The following is a 17,287-nucleotide window of genomic DNA, read 5'->3' as shown; positions in this document are numbered from 1 at the left end:
AAAAGATAACAAGGTAAGCATGCTGCTTTACAAAAGGATGTGGAGATTGGACAGAACAGGAAGTCAACCACAGAATGCACATTTAACAAAAAATACGGTACTTTTTATTGTAAACGTTTAAAGGAAGTCAAATATAAAATGCTCATTTAAAACAGCATAATTAGCAAGAGGATAAAAGTATTATCATAAGCATAGAACATAGCTGCTACTGTGGCTTCCAGCCCTGCCAATGCAGCTGTTGTGGAAGTTCAGGCTCGAGGACCTGGGTCTTCGCTAAGAGACAGCCAAGGTGGTCTCTGGCCTCTTCAGCGGCCTCAGCTTTTGTAGCTGGAGTCAGTCCAGCTCTCCCAGGCCAGGTGGGAAAAGACCTACAAGGCTGGGAGCGGGTCTTCCAGGACTCATAGCCAGGATGGTCTCACAGCAAGACGTGATTGCAAAGGAACAATAGGAAAGGAACCCCTAAGCGCCTGAATGTTCCTTTGCAACTGTGGCCTTACCTGTCCCACACCTAATGTCATGTAAGTGACAGGCGGGTGTGGCTGGCTGAAAATGACCCGTGGGCTAGTGGTTCCCCACCAATGTACTACATGAGCAAACCTTCATAATGTAAGGTTTGCACACTCCACATTCCCCTCGCTTCCTGAATCGGCAGGAGAAGGACATCTGAGTTTAGTTTCAGAATTTCAGCTTGTTGAAATTCCTAATTTCAACTTAGGAATTCTGTTTAAAACGTACTGGTTAACGCCCCTTCGGCATGCTACAAACAAACAGGAGCTTAAAGACTAAGTAGGAGAATTTTTGTAAACTAAGAAATATTTAATAAAAAATATTTATTAAAAAGAAAACATACTGGTTAACGTAATATCCCAACTGCAAAAGCCAATGTTTTAAGTTGACTTAACATTAAACTAACCAGTTTGGTTTAATGAGGGATCCCTGGTGGGGACACACAAGCCCAAGGCTTTGATTGGTCCATGTAGTACTAAATCATGTTTTTCTGTTATGTGCAAATGATGCCTTTGTGTCCAGATTACTGATTAGCTGACTAAGATAAACTTACACCATTAATTCAGCTTTATAGTTTGACCGGTGACAGCTCCGTGTGATGTGGCTCTTTTATCTCTTTGCTTGCTATTTGTCAGTGATATTTATCTATTTATTTAGATTTGGCCAAAACTCTCAGAGCCAATTGCACCAATAAAAGCAATACAACACAACAAATAAAAGCAATAAACAGCAACAGTGGATTAAAAGTTCTCGCATAGAGCTTCCAGAGACAAATGGAAACTGAAAAGGCTATAAAGACTCAGCAAATCAAAAAGCTTTTATTTGGTTCAGATTCTACAAAGACTCTTAAATTTATGAAAGATGCTATCTTGAAACAGAACTGCCCTGCCCCCAACTGGGATGCTCCTAGGAAGCCCTAAGATGTTTTGCTTTTTCCTTCTTTTTATTTTTACCTAGTTCTCGAGCCAAACGTTCTCCGAAGCAGCGTCGGAGGCATCAGATTAATGGAAGTCCCATGGATGCTGACAAGGACCGGCTAATTACAACTGACAGCGATGGGACTTACAAGAGACCTCCAGGAGTCAACAACTCTGCATATATTGTATGTTTAAAACCTTTTGGAAGGCAACATTTTCTTTCTGCTTGTATGATAAGTTGCGGGTTGTGGGAAAGGCTTCCAGGAAGCACTAGCCTTGCTGGCTTGAGTCTGAATAATGCAAGAACCCACTGTGAATTATGGCCTTGTGAAACCATGAGCTTTCACAACAAACGTCTTCTGCATAGCCCTTTCTCAAATCCATTATCTAGTATACCTGCCCAGAGTGGCTGGGGCAACCCAGCCAGATGGGCAGAGTATAAATAATAAAAGTAGTAGTAGAAGTAGAAGTAGTAGTAGGGCAGGTGTAACTAGCTACTCAAGAAGTCTTCATTCATTGTGGACCAATTCACTCTGCAAACCCAAAGTTGAGCGAGAGGTTTGCAGTTTCTTGTTGGCATCAGTGGTTCCTGGATTATGCACAACTCACCACCAAAGGGATGCGCTATTAATGATTTGCATGCATATCTTGTAATGTCTGCAGGTAGATGTGCAAAATGCCACACACAGACGGCATCATTGCAACACGTAAAACCGTTCTTGAAACACTGGGAACTTTGACAGTATAACAGCTGTTCAGGCCGTGCTTCCCTCCTTATGCTGCCATCTTCCTGTTACCTTTGCAGTCTGATCCTGACCTTCCTGCTGAACCCCAGACGCCTTCTTCAACTGATTTGGGGAAGTACTCAGGCCTCCCCCCGCACCCTGCCCAATACATCCCTCCTCAGCCATCCATTGAAGAGGCCCGGCAGACAATGCATTCTCTCCTGGATGATGCCTTCGCCCTGGTGGCCCCGAGTAGCCAAGCATCCAATTCTGCTGCCATCACGCACTCCGGAGGGTCAGCGGGGCAGCCCACAAACACTCCTGTTCGAGCAGCGAGGGACACTCCGAGCAGCCAGTGGGGGTCACCGTACGGTCAAACACACACAGTAAGCAGCCCAGTTGGTGGTCATTTCAAGACTCCACTGTGCAGGTTTAGAGCCTATCCTTACTTTGGCCATTGTGCTTTCATGGTTTTTATCTCTTCAGATATCTAGCCCATTCCCTCCCCAAGATTCGGGGTGGTTTAGGTATAATTCTACTGTGTATGCATGGATTTCCAGCACTCTTGAATCTTGGTATATATATATATTTACTCCAGGCATGCATTCTGTATAAGGGTGCTACAAGCAGCGGGAACCCGCTGTTTGTAGACCTTACCACAGCTAACTTTGAGCTTTTTTTACAAGTGGCATATAAATTTTTATGAAATAAAACTAATTCTGTTGTTAGTGGTGACAAATGTGAGGCAGGCAAGCAAGTGTAGCCACGCTCAGTTAGCAGAAAATTTGCAAGCAGGGCTGATGCAGTGAGGTGCAGTGCAGGCACAGCCGTGGGAGAGTCAGATTGGCTCCGCCATCGCGCCTGCACCATGCTGACTTCCCTGCTGCCTCACCCACCTCCGTCTCAGTGAGCGGCAGTGATCCTAACATTGGGAAGCCATGTAAACAGCACCTCCCCCACCTTGCCCCGCTTTGCTGAATGCTGCTGATTTGCTGTATGGGTGAAGAGATCTACAGCCCTGTAAATAATGTAACGGCTTATAAATCCAGAAAATTCAGATATATTACTATGAGTGAATGTTGTGCAAATAGAATTCAGAATGCATCTTTCTAAAAACAAGATTACTTGTTTATGGGCTGATTAATCCCCTCCAGTACTGCTGAGAGAGGGTGTTTAGAAATTCTCCCTGTCCGTTTTACTTAATTGTGAGTTCCCATGCCATTCAAACAGGGGTTTTAGCTAGTAGTAACTGGTTGGTTTCAACAAGCCAGCTTCATTACCTAAGGTTTGAAGTTGCCATGATTTAAAACTAACCCTAGTTAAACTGCATTCCCCTGTTTGGATGACAGAAGAAGTAGGGGTTAAAGCAGGCATAGGCAAACTCCGGCCCTCCAGATGTTTGGGACTACAATTCCCATCATCCCTGACCACTGGTTCTGTTAGCTAGGGATGATGGGAATTGTAGTCCCAAAACCTGGAGGGCCGGAGTTTGCCTATGCCTGGGTTAAAGGAAAGCAAATGCTTCTGACCAATCTCTTGGCAGATTCTGGGAGGGGGTTAGGCACACTGACATATCACTAAGCCATGTTTTAGTGTTATGTCTGAATTCAGCCATTGTGATGTATCAGTAAGTGATTTTTAATCTTCATTTGTTCAGAAATGTTCAGAAACTAGAGCCATGGATCGTTTTAATTTTAAATCCCTCTTTAAAATGTTTTTTTTCTGATGCATGGTCTTTTTCCAGAGATACATGGAATTTGGAATGACCCCTCCAACAGCTCCAGGCCTGCTACAGAGGTAGTTCTCTGAAAGTTTGTTTGATTCATGCGTTTCTTCTAGTTGATGTTTTTATTCTAAGTAGACCAGAAATCGTCAGCAACTGTGGGAGATGGTTACTACAGATGCTTCTTTCTTCCTGATCTTGTGCCAGATTTTGAGGTACTAACTAGACATTATGATGGGGGACACAGGTGCTGCATGGTTCAGTCCCTTTTCCGGCTGATGTCTGGTTTTACACAGCATCTTGTGTGATGTCGTTGGGCTGTGCCCTTCCCAATGGTGGCCAGTGATCTGTGACAGAAATAAGGGAGTGCCCCATGTGGCAGCTTAGGTTTGTGCATTGTGTAATGACTAATTCAGGGGTCCCCAAACTAAGGCCCGCGGGCCAGATAAGGCCTGAGGGACTTGTTTATCCGGCCCGCAGTGACCCCCGCTGTCGCCACCTGCTCTTACCGGTGCCACGCTGCGCTGTGCAGCTGCCCACTTCTGGGTCAGAGGAGCACCAGAAATAGCTTGTGCGCATGCGCAAACGTTATTTGCGCATGTGCAAGCATTATTTGCGGTGCACATCCAGGTCGGAGGAGGCCTGTGCACATGCGCACAAGCTATTTCCAACCCAGAGGTACGCCGGAAATAGCGTGTGCACATGCGTATGGGCACGTGCTCCCCTGCCGCGCAATCAGCGCTGGAGACACCAGCCCAAGGCGCAATAAGTTTGGTGACCCCTGAACTAATTGCATCCTGACCATCATGTGACATACTGCATTGTTTGCTTTTGTGTTTGTGTCAAACATTCACAAGCTGCTTTCTTTTTCACACATGACACTGAGACAGCATGCAGGAGTAAAATCAAATTTTCTGCTGTTCTCATAACAAGGCAACGTAGCATCCTTTTGTCCTAAACTACACCAGCCACAATTGTGATAAAACACTTAACTGCCCTCAGATTTTCTTCTTTCAGAGTAGGCAGCTATTTCTGGATTAGGCAATTTGGATGGTGATTTATTCTTCATTACTGAAAAGAGAAAGTGAGCAAGCCCTTTCAGTCATTATCTAATGAATGCTGTCTGGTTATCTGAACTCCATTCATTTTTTGTGTGGAAGCCCCACTGAATTTAATGGAGTTGGTGAACTTTAGGGCTGGAGGAAGAAAAGTTGCTGTGATACCAAACTGTTAATCAATGTCACAGTCAAGTGGTTCAAATAACCAGTTCTTGGAACAGTGACTGGAAAAACAAATTGGTCTTTTTCTCTGCAGTAATGTAATTAAGATTATCAGTGGGCTGGAACCAAGCTGGGTTCTGCATGTATTGCTCATGTAACTCCTTTCCAGTACGGTAAGACAGAGAAGCTCCAACACCTAGACAGCACTTAACTGAAATGCAATGCAAAATTGGGAGCAGGGTACCAGGGTGGGGGGAGTGTCGATATTCTGCATTTAAACTTTCTGATTGTGCAAGCAGAATTTAAAGTTCTGAAATTTGAAAAATGGTAAATACATGCTTATTGCATAGCTCTTAATTGTTGTGTTTCTCCTAGAACTTGGCTCAGTCAAATTTCAAAGAGGCAAATTCAAAACAAGCAATAATGTTAGGAGGGAAGGAATCACCATCACCATGAATGAAAAATGGAATAAAAAATCAGTGGAATGAATGAATGGAATTTTCTTTGTCAGAAGCACAACAGACGAATAAGAGCTAAAATCCCCAGTTCGCGCAAAAAATTGATCACATTTGTCATTTTCAGATCTTAAAATTTGATTTTGACGGACTCTAAAAAGTTGAATTAGCCAGTTGTCAGGCAATAGCTGTAAATCTTATTTAATAAATACAGCAGCGGTGTCCATAACTGGGAATGTTAAAAACACTTGAATTAGGGACTATGTTTTGCAAGCATGTTTAAATCTGGAGTTTGATTTGAAAATTGAGAACCTACTCCATCTTGCAGTGAATGGAAAGCCCTATCTCCCACATAATCTCCATTGTTTTATTCAATAATACATTGGGTTGCAGGTTTCCTCAGCAGCTAGGCAAAATGTACAAATACGTACCATAGCACATATTTAAAGTTTGTGAATAATTATTAGAGACCACTCCCAGCCTGTGCAGGCTTTGGCCACAACTGTGGCAGCTCTACAACACACTTCTTCCCTTTCCTCTGTCCTTAAAAGGCTACGGGATGTTTTCAGTCGAGAAGGGGCACTACAATGGAGGCTTGCTCTATATATCATTGTTTTATTTTTTTAAATTTATATTCCACCATTCCCCCAGAAGGAGCTTAGACACAGCAATCATAAAACATTTAAAACATTTAATAACCAACAGCTAAAAGCAGTTCTATATTTTTTATTAAAAAATTATGAAAAACAGTGATCTCAGGGTTGCCAGGAACAGTATCTGTTAGCTTCGTGTGTTGTTTCCAATCTTTTCTAAGCATAAAGGACTTCTGGCTAGATCTTTCAGGCTAAAGCAGAGGGTGTAATGCATGTGAAGCAGCTATAGCGCTGTGTTTACATGGGGCAGAGCTATAGAAGCTGCACACACACAGTGTTTTACAGAGTCTTTAGTGGACAGAGAGCTGCACACAGTAATGCAAGCAGTGGTACATTGCATGGTTGGAATACGGGATGCTGCTGTCTCCGGAGGTCAGTCATTCTGGCATTGTTCTTTTGTTCTTGATCTACCAACAGGCAAAACCTGGGCCCAGGTTTCCTTCCCCCGGTCGAATTAATGCACCCAGACCAGCAGCCTTCTGATGTTCAGTATTCCACAAGGGGGATCTACCCGGAGGAAATGCCATCTGTGGCCCGGCCGCGACCAGTTGGAAGCACTGCAGGTACTTGAATGTTCCTTAAGCTATTGTGCACTTGCACTGACTCTCTCATAAACAGCTGGCCCCATTCCACAACTCAAGCAGATGTGGCTGCATCTAGAATGCAAACAAGGAGCTTGCTAGAATAATAGAACCAAGAGAATTGTAGAGTCAGAAGTGACCCAAGAGTCACCTAGTCCAATGAAGTCCCCTTCAACTCTGAGCATGTGCATCCTGCGTGCATGGACCTAGGGAGGAACAGGATGGATGAAGCTACTTATAGAAGGTGCTCATTGGTCTCCTAATAAAAGGAATGGGAGGGTACCTAACATAATGCATTCTTAGCTGAGCACAATTACAGTGCACATATATATGTGCGTTCTACTTCCACTGCCAGAGACATTATGCCTCTGAATACTAGCTGCTGGGAATCACAGGTGGGCAAACTGCTCCTGGACTCATGTCCATCTTGCAGGCTTCCCACAGGTGTCTGGTTGGCCACTGTGAGAACAGGATGCTCAGCTAGATGGGCTAATGTCCTGATCCAACAGGCTTATCTTATGTTCTAAATATTAAGTTACACATCTGGGTAGCTTTCAGTGGGCATCTAAAATGATATAGTGAGGGCACCTGCCTAAATTCAATAGGCAGGGACTTCCAAAGCACCATTGCTGCCACACTCAAAGATCGGCTCTTTGCAAATGTGCAATGAACGTTATGTGGAACTTGTAAACACAACAGTTTCTATGTGTTCTAAAGGGAGGTTGTTTCGTTTAAAGAGGAAATGTACACATTTCATAACTGATTCCAGTATTTGAAGCAGGCTTGAGGACATCTCCAGGATCCTGGTCTCAACTTCACAACTAGCCAGGAGTTATAGGCAAACTGGTGTTACGTCTGTAGAGCTAAGTGTCTTGCAGTAAGCAAATATTTCTGCTCTTCCACTGAGGGCAAATCACTAGCATGCAAACCTTAAAACACACACACATTCTTTTCAATTACACATTAATAATACTTGCAGTATTTATAGGGTCAGTGGGCCAGAAGTATTACCTGGTCTGTTCCTTACCTGTCTACCTCCACCATGCCTAACAGAACCCTAATGTTTTACCACACAGAAACACCTTCCCATTTGCAAAAGAAAAAAGGGGGGGAAAAGGACATGCATGCAAATGGGTCCTTTTGTTGCCCTTCCTTTGGGAGCTTTTTTTAAAAGAACGAAAAAAAGCTTTAGTTTGATTAAATGAAGTCAGCCTTTCCTTTTCCTCACACGCCACTCCCCCCCCCCCCATATACTTGTTTTGATCCCCTGCTGCTGCCAGTTTTCATTTGCCCTTCACCCTTCTGTTGCTGCATGGAAAGACAAAACAGAAAACAAACAAATATTTGCTTTTAAGGTTCTCAGATACAGCACCTCACTCAGGTGGGAATTGCTAGCAGGATCGGAGGTCAACAAGTGGAGATCCCCTCAGGCAGAGCAGGGCATGGCCAGCTGGGGGAACCCGGGTGGCCCCCGTATCGTGGAGAGGATGAATATGCTAGGAGAGAAGCAGTGAGTACTGTGCTTCATGTTTGAATAGTTTCCGAAGCAGTGTTCTGTTCAGCTGTTTCTTCCCCCCCTTTTTCCATCCTGTGCTGCTTGGGGAACTTGCTCTCAAGACATCTCTACCTGCTCCTCTGACCTCAGCCCGCTGCTTTTGTCACTTTCGCATTCCAGCCCCCAAACTCTGCTTCTCTGTCTTCTTCATTATCACCCGTGGCTTCTCTCCTCTGCGCCCAGAGGATGGAGAGCCTGTGGCCCTCCAGATGTTGCCCGGACTCCAGCTCCCATCAGCCCCAGTCAGCATGGCCAGTGGTGAGGGATGATGGGAGTTGCAGTCCAACACCAGGGATGTTTAACAAACCAGTTGCGTTTGAGCAAGATTTGAATGCTGGGAATCGCAGGTGGGAAGAGAGTGCTGTGGAACCTGTGTCCAGCTTGCAGGCCTCTCGTAGGCATTGGCTTGGCCACTGTGAGAAAGGCCTGACCCAGCAGGCTCTTCTTATATTCTTACGTACCATTTGGATGGCCGCAGGTCCCCCACCCCTGATCCATGCTCTCGGTGGGCTCTGCTCCCCTGAAATCGTCTCATGAGACCACTGTAGGTAGAGAGCACTAACAACAGCAACAGCAACAGCAACAAAGACACAGATCGTCTCGCTGATGTTAATGGAGCCTTGTCAGTTCCTAACATCGGCTACAGAGTTGAAGTTGCCTTGAGCACAACAAAACAAAATGCCATGTGTTTGCACAGGGATGTTTTAGTTTTAGAAACCAGTTGGGCAAGACACTACTTCTAGAACATGGGGTGGCCTTAAGTTTTACTCAAGAGCAGACCCATTGAAATTAAGAAACCTTAAAAAAGTGGGTCACATGGGGTGCTTAGTTTTTTGTTTAAAGTTTTTAAGTATGATCAAAGCCCACTTGAACCTACTTGAGTTAATAGTGGGATTAATCTGCACAACACGGTCAATGCTGTCTTTGTCATGCTACCTTCACCTTTTGGAGAAGACCCCAAAACATTGCTTGTTCCTTTTTGTAATCAGCCGTAGCTCACTAGTGAGTTCTCCCAACTCTCTCTTGTCTTGTCTCTTCAGCTCCTTCCTTCATTGAAGGAAGACGCAGTATCGCCTGAAGTGCATTATTGCAAGCAATAATGGTGTCCCCATTCCACCCACCCTATCTGAGCCCCAAAATGGAGAAATAACTTTTAAAGAGACTCAGAAAAAGAATAAATCACAATGCATTCCTGGCTTCCCAAAGGAAAAGTTGGAACTCTCAACACTGCTGCTGATCAGACATGACGTTAGCTAGGGATGGGCAATTGGTCCCTATTATTGGGTCATGGAGGCAAACTTCTAGTAAGTGGTGTACCACAATAACCATAGTGAAACTGAGGCCTTTGTGGAAGGGCCATAGCTCAGTGGCAGAGCACCTGCTTTGCATGCAGAAGGTCCCAGGTTCAATCCCTGGTATCACCAGGGCAACTGCTGTCAGTCAGTGTAGGCAGTATTGAGCTAGATAGACCAGATGATCTGACTTGGTATAAGACAGGTTCCTCTGCTCTGTAACCCTATAATCTTGCCATTTCGTGCAACATTACACGGTTGCCTCAATGCAGCGAAGAGGGAAGGGAAGAGATTTGGAACACCCCAGACAAATTTGGCCATCTGTTCCACCGTCTCTCCCTTTAGTATGTTTTGTATTAACCCTGCAGGTGACACGACTCCTATTTTGGGAGAAGACGCTTGTGAGAGACCTATTATTTCAGCAGACACGATGGTGGCTTTAGGTGCACCAGGGCCATTCTACAAGGAAACGTGCAGCAGGCCTTGGGGAACACGCATTTTCCTGTGCCCTATATAGTTTCCTTATCACCATGTAAAACCATAGCTGCCCAGCTGGTGCCGAAAGGTGGGCAAGTGCTCTGGGCGGATGAGGGCAGGAGGTAGGCGATGGGCAGGCCCAAGACTGGTGCGGTGCAAGAAGATAACCTGGTGGCTTCCCTCCAGTTCAGGGAAATCAATTTATCTGAAAGCTTTAGATCAGGTGGCGGCACTGGATTGGCCTTGTGACATCACCTGACTTTGTGGCCCAGGAGGATTCTGGTTTCCTGTGTGACATCTGTGAAACTTCGCTTGTCAGCGCTATAGGCAGCCTGGTTTGAGCCCCACAGCCTCTGATACCAAGGTCCAAACATCCATATATTTGTACTGTCCTCAGAAACACATAATTGAGTCTCTCTCTCTCTCTCTCTCTCTCTCTCTCTCTCTCTACCACCTGCTGGTTCTAACTGGGTTAAACTCCTCTGTACTTGTTTGCCACAGCAATTAGCTGAATTTCTGCTGCTTTTGCATGCCCTGCCATTGCTAATATTGTTGGTTCAGTGTTGCTTTGCAGCCCTTTGTTGGTTCTTTCTTCCTTTGGCCTATTTTTCCTGTACTGCCCAAGTTTTTGCAACTTCTTACAGTTTGGGTTTGTGTGTGCTCTCCTTTCAAGAGCACAGGGGAGTATTCTGACCTGAAGCGGACGCGGTTGGTGTGCAAACATTGTTTAATTTTGATGATCAGTGCATGCATCGCCCATTCAAATGTATTTTGGTAAGGCTACTTATTACAACCCAACGACCGTCCTTTTGTTATGACTTCCCTTCATCTTACTCACCTTCATGCTTTTCAGAGCAAATTAATTCCCCTCTTCCCCAGTTCGAGTCTGTGGCTCTTTTTAGACAAGCCAGATGGCGTGTTATAAATTGACGCTGTCAGCCCTGCTGCAAAAATACATAACAGGCATGCACCTTGGCGTAGTCGCCTTTTTGTGGTCTCAAAGCAGATGTGAAAACAGTCTAGGTATTAAATTCCTGATAGAAATAGATGGTGCTTTCTGACCCACTGCACAGCCATTAATCTCCAGGTCACTGAAAACAAGCCCCGCACCAAACCCCAGTGCCTTTTGGCACACCTTGGAGGTTAGCATTATTATGGGATAAGCAATTGTGGACTAGAATCCACTTCATTAGATTTATGAATGTTTTAATCCTAATTTGGTGTGTGTGTATAAAATCACACAAACACACAGTTGTAGCGGGGTGGGGGGAGTGAGCAATGAGGTCAGAGAGAAGCAAAGCACAAAAAATGTAGAAAGTATGTAAAATAAGCCTACATACGTGTAACGTAAGTACGACGATCACTTCTTAATGCCTCCCCTCTGCATCCACGCATGTACATCATGAATCAGTACTGACTGTGGGAAACACAACACTCCTTGATGTCTCGGTCAGTCGGGCCACAGCAGATACATGTTTCATCCTGGAGGGTATAGAATTGTAGAATTGGAAAAGGACCATGAGGGTCAATAGTCCAGTCCCTGGCATTGCCTGAATCTTTTGCCCAGCCCAGTGGGGCTTGAACCTACAACCTTGAGGTTAAGAGTCTCATGTTGTACTGACTGAGCTTTGCTTCAGAGTCAGTCTTGATATCTACGAGGCAAGTATTTGGCCTTAAATGTATTATTATAGTCAGTCCAGCTGGGTGTTGTTACATCTGATTTATTTTAAATACTTTACATTGGTTGTTGGAAAAAATTTTGCGTTTATTATTTGTGCATATGCCAGGCTGGCACACTTATGCACACACCCATACATTAGTGACCACTGAAGAAGGCCTTTTTTCAAAAAGTGTTTGTCTCTATCTATCTATACATACACCCCACCCCCCTGGGCTTTGACATCAGGACCTCCTGTTAAAGAGCAGGTAATAATGGTAGTGGTCATGATGATAATAATTGTGTTTTTCATAGAACTACAACAGTTCATTCTAATTTTGTTCTCTCAGTTAGCTCGCTGTCATTATACATACTTGCTGACTTTGTATATGCATCTGATGAAGCAGACTCTAGTCCATGAAAACTTACACCATCCTTCCTAACATGTTTTAGTCTTAAAAGTGCCACAAGACTCTGGTTTTTTTTTTCCTTTCTTTTTACTGCAACAGGCTATTACAGCTCCTCTCTGGAAGCTGTGTTTTAACAGTTGCTTGTAGAGCAGCCCTGAGACTCCAGGAGCGCCAACATTTCTCCCAAATAATTGCATGCGTTCAAACTTTTCCAGTTTTGCATTTCAGATCCAAGAGAAACTCACTTGCTTTCTTCTCTGCCTTGGTTTTTGTTTGTTTGGTCTTCTGCCTCCTCATCTTTTCACCTACGCTTCCCAAACAGAAAACGTAGTAACCCTTTGTGCCTTTCCCCCAGACACATACGCCTGGACATCAAGAATATTCCTCCTCACCAGTATTCCAGATGCCGAGGACTTCGGCCCGACAGCCCTCAGCTCCTCCTGTGCAGCTTCCACACAGCAACCACCAGGGCCCGGGGCTCTGCTACAACACCAGCTCCACTGAGGACCTGCAGCCGGGTCACTCGTCGGCCTCTCTCATCAAAGCAATCCGAGAGGAGCTCCTCCGCCTCTCTCAGAAACAGACCGTTGTGCAGAACTTCCACAGCTGATTTGCCATGTCGCTGCAAATCTGCCAAGTGTATCTGCTTCCCGTGGAAGCTAGACTCACAGGAAATCAGCAGGAGCCCTGTTCTTCTGTCAGAGGAATGAGCGTGTACAATACAAGAGAATTGGGGCACGGTGAGAAAGAACTCTGCAGAATTGGTGGCAGCACAAGAGAGAAATTCATTCTTGAGGGTGAGGGAAACCTGGGAAGATGTAACAAGCATTGGGCTTGTGTGTCTTTGATTGGGATCTTTGGTTGGAACTGTTTCGATGACAGTTCTGGTCCAGAAGCCAAGCGCTGCAAGAGATGGCAAAGCCATCCCCTAACAGAGCAATGCACGAAACTCCATGTTTGAGGAAGGAAAGTTTGCAAGATGGAGTTATAGCTGTTTTCTCATGAGAGACTGCAAGAGTCTGATGGTTTCAAACACCCCCAAGAAGGTGGGCCGTGTGCGCTGCTGATAAGTGTCACTTTGAATACACAAGAAGCCGTGTTGATCCTGTGCAAGCAATTACTTTAAAGAAACCATTGTTAAGACTCCACAAATAAAAGACTTGGAGCCACCTGTTAACAAACTGGAACAATAATAGTTGTTGTTAAATATTGCTCTGTGCTTCCAAATGGAGCCGTTCTCTGCACTCTCCCTTGTTGTTCTTCTGGTGCTGAAGCTGCAAAATGTCCCTTCATCCTGATGTTTGCAAAGTTGAAATGATGGCCTTTTATAAAACAAAAACAAAACCCTAACTAACTAACTAACAAAAAAACCCAAGGATATAATCATTTGTATTCATTCAGGCTGAGAGAGAAAAACAAAAAGAAAGTAAAGACTTACTTGGTATTCATAATTGATAGGTGGAAATAGGAGGGGATGGAAATGTTTTAAGGCAGTTTCACAAGTGACATGAAGACACTATTCTACATGGTGAGGACATCTCAACACCTGCATTAATGACACTGAAATTACACCTCTGGCAGTGGGGGAAAGGTGATGTACAAATGCTTTAAATAAACACAACTGGCTCCAGTTTTGTGATGAAAGAACATCAGAGAGCCCCTAGCTAGCCCATTGCCATTCCATTTTTCTGCCTCCTCCCCACCTTACAGTGGGAGCCAGTGTGGTGTATTGGTCAAGAGCAGTGGACTCGTAATCTGGTGAACCGGGTTTGCTTCCCCGCTCCTCCACATGCAGCTGCTGGGTGACCTTGGGCCAGTCACACTTCTCTGATGTCTCTCAGCCCCACTCACCTCACAGAGTGTTTGTTGAGGGGGAGGAAGGGAAAGGAGATTGTTAGCCGCTTTGAGACTCCTTAGGGAAATCCAAACTCCAACTCCTCCTCCTCTTCTTCTGCTTCTAACCTGAAAGGTGTATGCCAACAAGGGGAGAACATGGAATGTGTACATTTAATGTGCCTCCATGCTATTTCAAGTAGGTCACCTTCCCTTTGGCCCCATCCTCTGCTGCAGAAAACCAAGAGCCTTTCATATTGAAGCATTTCTCTACTCCTAATTCTCATCATTATTAGCAGGGCATACTTGCATCCAGAACTCATTGGAGCTCAGTTCCGGCACCTCTCAGGTGGGCACCATTGCCATTCTAAGAGGACAAGGGAGGTGTTCATAGTGTATTCCAGCTCGCTCCTCTTTTTCTAGAAAAATAGTACTGATCATTACCATTTAAAAAGAGAGAAGCAAATGCACCATCTTTCAGATGATGCACATACTCCCAAGGGGAGAGCCTAGTTAATTGCTTCAGCTTCAGAAAGGGTGGAGACAAGTCTGTTCAAGATTATATTTGTCCACGGCTGACCAAACTAGCTATGAAACACTGGATGGGAATGTCAATCCACTTCCTCATTGGTGCCTCAATTTTAAAATGAACATCTTCTAGGACACGGTAAGCCAGTGACTGACAGCATTCACGTGGCAGGAAAGAGGCAGAGGGCTTTTCTGCAGTTTACACGAGAGCCAGCCCACATGTGCAACCAGGTATACAATTGATGGGGAGCTAAAGCTGATCTTGGTTCTCAGGTTAGTGAAATGTAAGGTATACATGGTACCAGACATGCTTCATTCACTTCATTCATTTCTTCCCTTAAAAAAGTCATTTCCCACACACTGTATTTTTAAAGTGTATTCTTTAGACATGTTAGGTATTCACTTGAAATGCAATGTTAGTGGAGGCTGATCTGTTAGGGTAAATGGGGCACTGTCCCACCAACCTCAGTCTGCTCTCAGCCAGCCCCTGCTTGCCTTCTTACTTGCAACCAGCCCAGAAGGTAGCACTGCCTGTTATCTTCATCCTCTGTAGAGTCAGTGTTGCTCTTGCAGAACTCAGCAGGGAAGAGGATGGGGACAAAACTGGAATTAGTTTTGCTCCGCCTGTCGTTGGCTCTGGCTCCACCTACTGGTGGCCTCCCAGCCTTCCACCCTACCCACCAAAATGGGCACCAGCCCCGACTGATAGTAACATGGCCTTGAAAGGCAGTCTTAACATCACTTGTGAAAACTCCCTTTGTGTTTAAGCTGGGGAGGAGGGGGTGGTAGATTAAGCTTTTGTGTTAATTTGCCCAAAGGTCACGAATGCAGAAGTGCCGCGTTTCTTATGAGACTTAAAAGTGGCAAGTCTGTAGTTTGAAATGAGACGAGCAGGAGAGGCCAACCAGGATGATATCACAACACCAGCACTAGTTTGTCATAAACCACCCTCTGCATTTGGGTTCTTGATAAAGCCTACAAATAAAGTGTTAACCTTGTGATGAAAAAAAGGACCATTTTAGAATAACAAAAGCTTAGATTTCACCATTAGATGCAACCTCTGCATTTGTACGTGTTCCTACTGATAACGACGGTACATGCCATCCAGGCACTAGTTTTTACAGAATTTTAATTTTATTGCTAGTTGTGAGGTGTAATTTACTGTCCTACAGCCATTGCTTAATTGTAACCTGCGTAATAATAACGAGTGGAAATTCTAACTAAATTATTTTATTTGTTGGAGTGTATTTTTTCCCGTTTTTGTTTTTTAACTTAGACTAAATTAAAGCTAAAGCAGTGGCACAAAGACAGTCGAAAGCAGTTATTTGTGTGGAGGTGTGGCTTCAATGCATTTACTGTCTTAAGGTATTAATGAATGAACTGATGGTCTACCCCCTTGCTTGATTCACCAGTGTGTTTAACCTTGCTTTGTTGATTTTTGAAAACGCACTCCACATTGTATACCTTGACACACACACCCTCCACTAATGTGTTTGGAGCAAGAGTGCCAGTGCATCTTGGTTCAATCAAACAGAAGGAGCTGATTCGCATATCTTTTGCTGGTAGATTTGGTTCCTTTCCCATGGATACCATTGGGGCCCTCTACACGAGCTATGAGATCCACGTGACAAATACCAATCTGTAGACTGGGGAAACTGAGATTGCTGAGCTCTTTGATGAAAATCCTATTCAGGGCTGTCTTAAGCATATGTGGCGCCGGGGTGCAAAGATCCGCCTGGCCACCCCCCCCCCCCAAGGTTGCTCAGTCCTAGGCGCACAGGAAGGCGGAGCCTGCCAACCACCTCAGTGTCTTGCTGGCTTGGTTGCCCCCGAACGCGCGGCACTCCAACCAACAGGCAGGCTCTTCCCAGGACTCGACTCTCAGGCCCTGGACTCTCAGCCTGGCGCCCTCTGGTGCCTCTCACCCCTAGCGCCTATAGGTAAGACGGCCCTGATCCTGTTGCCTAAGAGGGGCTGATTCATCATAGGTTGAAAATAGATGTATAGAATGAAGAACAGGCACAAGAAGCCAAGGCTGTAATCGTATTAATATCCAATATTATCAAAAGCATGCAAAAAGTAATTTTAAGTCAATGGCAACACTCAGGCGCAACTTCATAACCCATGGTAATGAAAGCATGGATGAATGATGTAGCCATCTCTCCTTCCTTGACTCTCCTCTCTGCTGGTCATGTTCCAGTCTTGGCATGAAGATCCTTGCTGATATTAAGCTTATTATCTTGGTTTGTTAACTAATCTTAGCCCTAAGTTCCTTGGTTCTTATGTAAAGGGAAATGCTGATGATGCAAACCAGGATCTCTGTGCTGAAGCTGGTATGCAATGGATGGAGGGAAGAGCCATAGGCACAGCCACAGATAAATATACAGATGTGGCGAAAGTCAGTTTGTGACAATATAATGAGGTGAATCCCATCAGTTAGCATGGAAGTGGCTAGCAAAGAGGTGTCATTATCCTATAGTGTATTTTAATATACATCACAAAGTCAGCTCAGGCTAGATACTCATGCACACTAAGTATATAACAAGAATGAAAGGACTTTGCTTTGACATCCACAAAGTGGGTGATCAGTTGGTCCTAAGTTGGTTTAGCTGTCTGGAGTAGAGTTAATAAACCTTTCACCATACATTCCAGTTGGGTGGTATATAGCACTCTTAATGTACATTTACTTTAATTACGGGTTCTTTCTTCCTGTTGTGTGTTTGATAAAATACCTTGTGTGACACACTTAATTGC

At 44.7% G+C, this 17,287-nt stretch overlaps 1 protein-coding gene across 5 annotated transcripts in view; it reads left to right on the top strand.

Moving 5' to 3' along the window:
* KIAA1549 overlaps positions 1–12,953 on the top strand; it is a 106,528-nt gene extending 93,575 nt beyond the window's left edge. For 4 of the 5 annotated variants that reach the window (XM_079992118.1, XM_079992117.1, XM_079992116.1 and 1 more), the window contains 6 exons: positions 1,465–1,609; positions 2,230–2,535; positions 3,894–3,946; positions 6,618–6,763; positions 8,137–8,291; positions 12,528–12,953. In XM_079992118.1, the coding sequence (XP_079848244.1) occupies positions 1,465–1,609; positions 2,230–2,535; positions 3,894–3,946; positions 6,618–6,763; positions 8,137–8,291; positions 12,528–12,782 (1,060 nt within the window). In that variant the 3' untranslated portion in view covers positions 12,783–12,953. The remainder of the gene's footprint in view (positions 1–1,464; positions 1,610–2,229; positions 2,536–3,893; positions 3,947–6,617; positions 6,764–8,136; positions 8,292–12,527) is intronic. The other variant, XM_079992120.1, reaches the window with a different exon arrangement.
* The last annotated feature ends 4,334 nt before the right edge of the window (positions 12,954–17,287 follow it).

The sequence above is a fragment of the Podarcis cretensis genome (genome assembly GCF_951804945.1).
Source record: "Podarcis cretensis genome assembly, chromosome: 10".
Taxonomy (NCBI): domain Eukaryota; kingdom Metazoa; phylum Chordata; class Lepidosauria; order Squamata; family Lacertidae; genus Podarcis; species Podarcis cretensis.
Note: the sequence above shows the minus strand (reverse complement) of the source record. Positions and strands in the feature narration are given on the sequence as shown.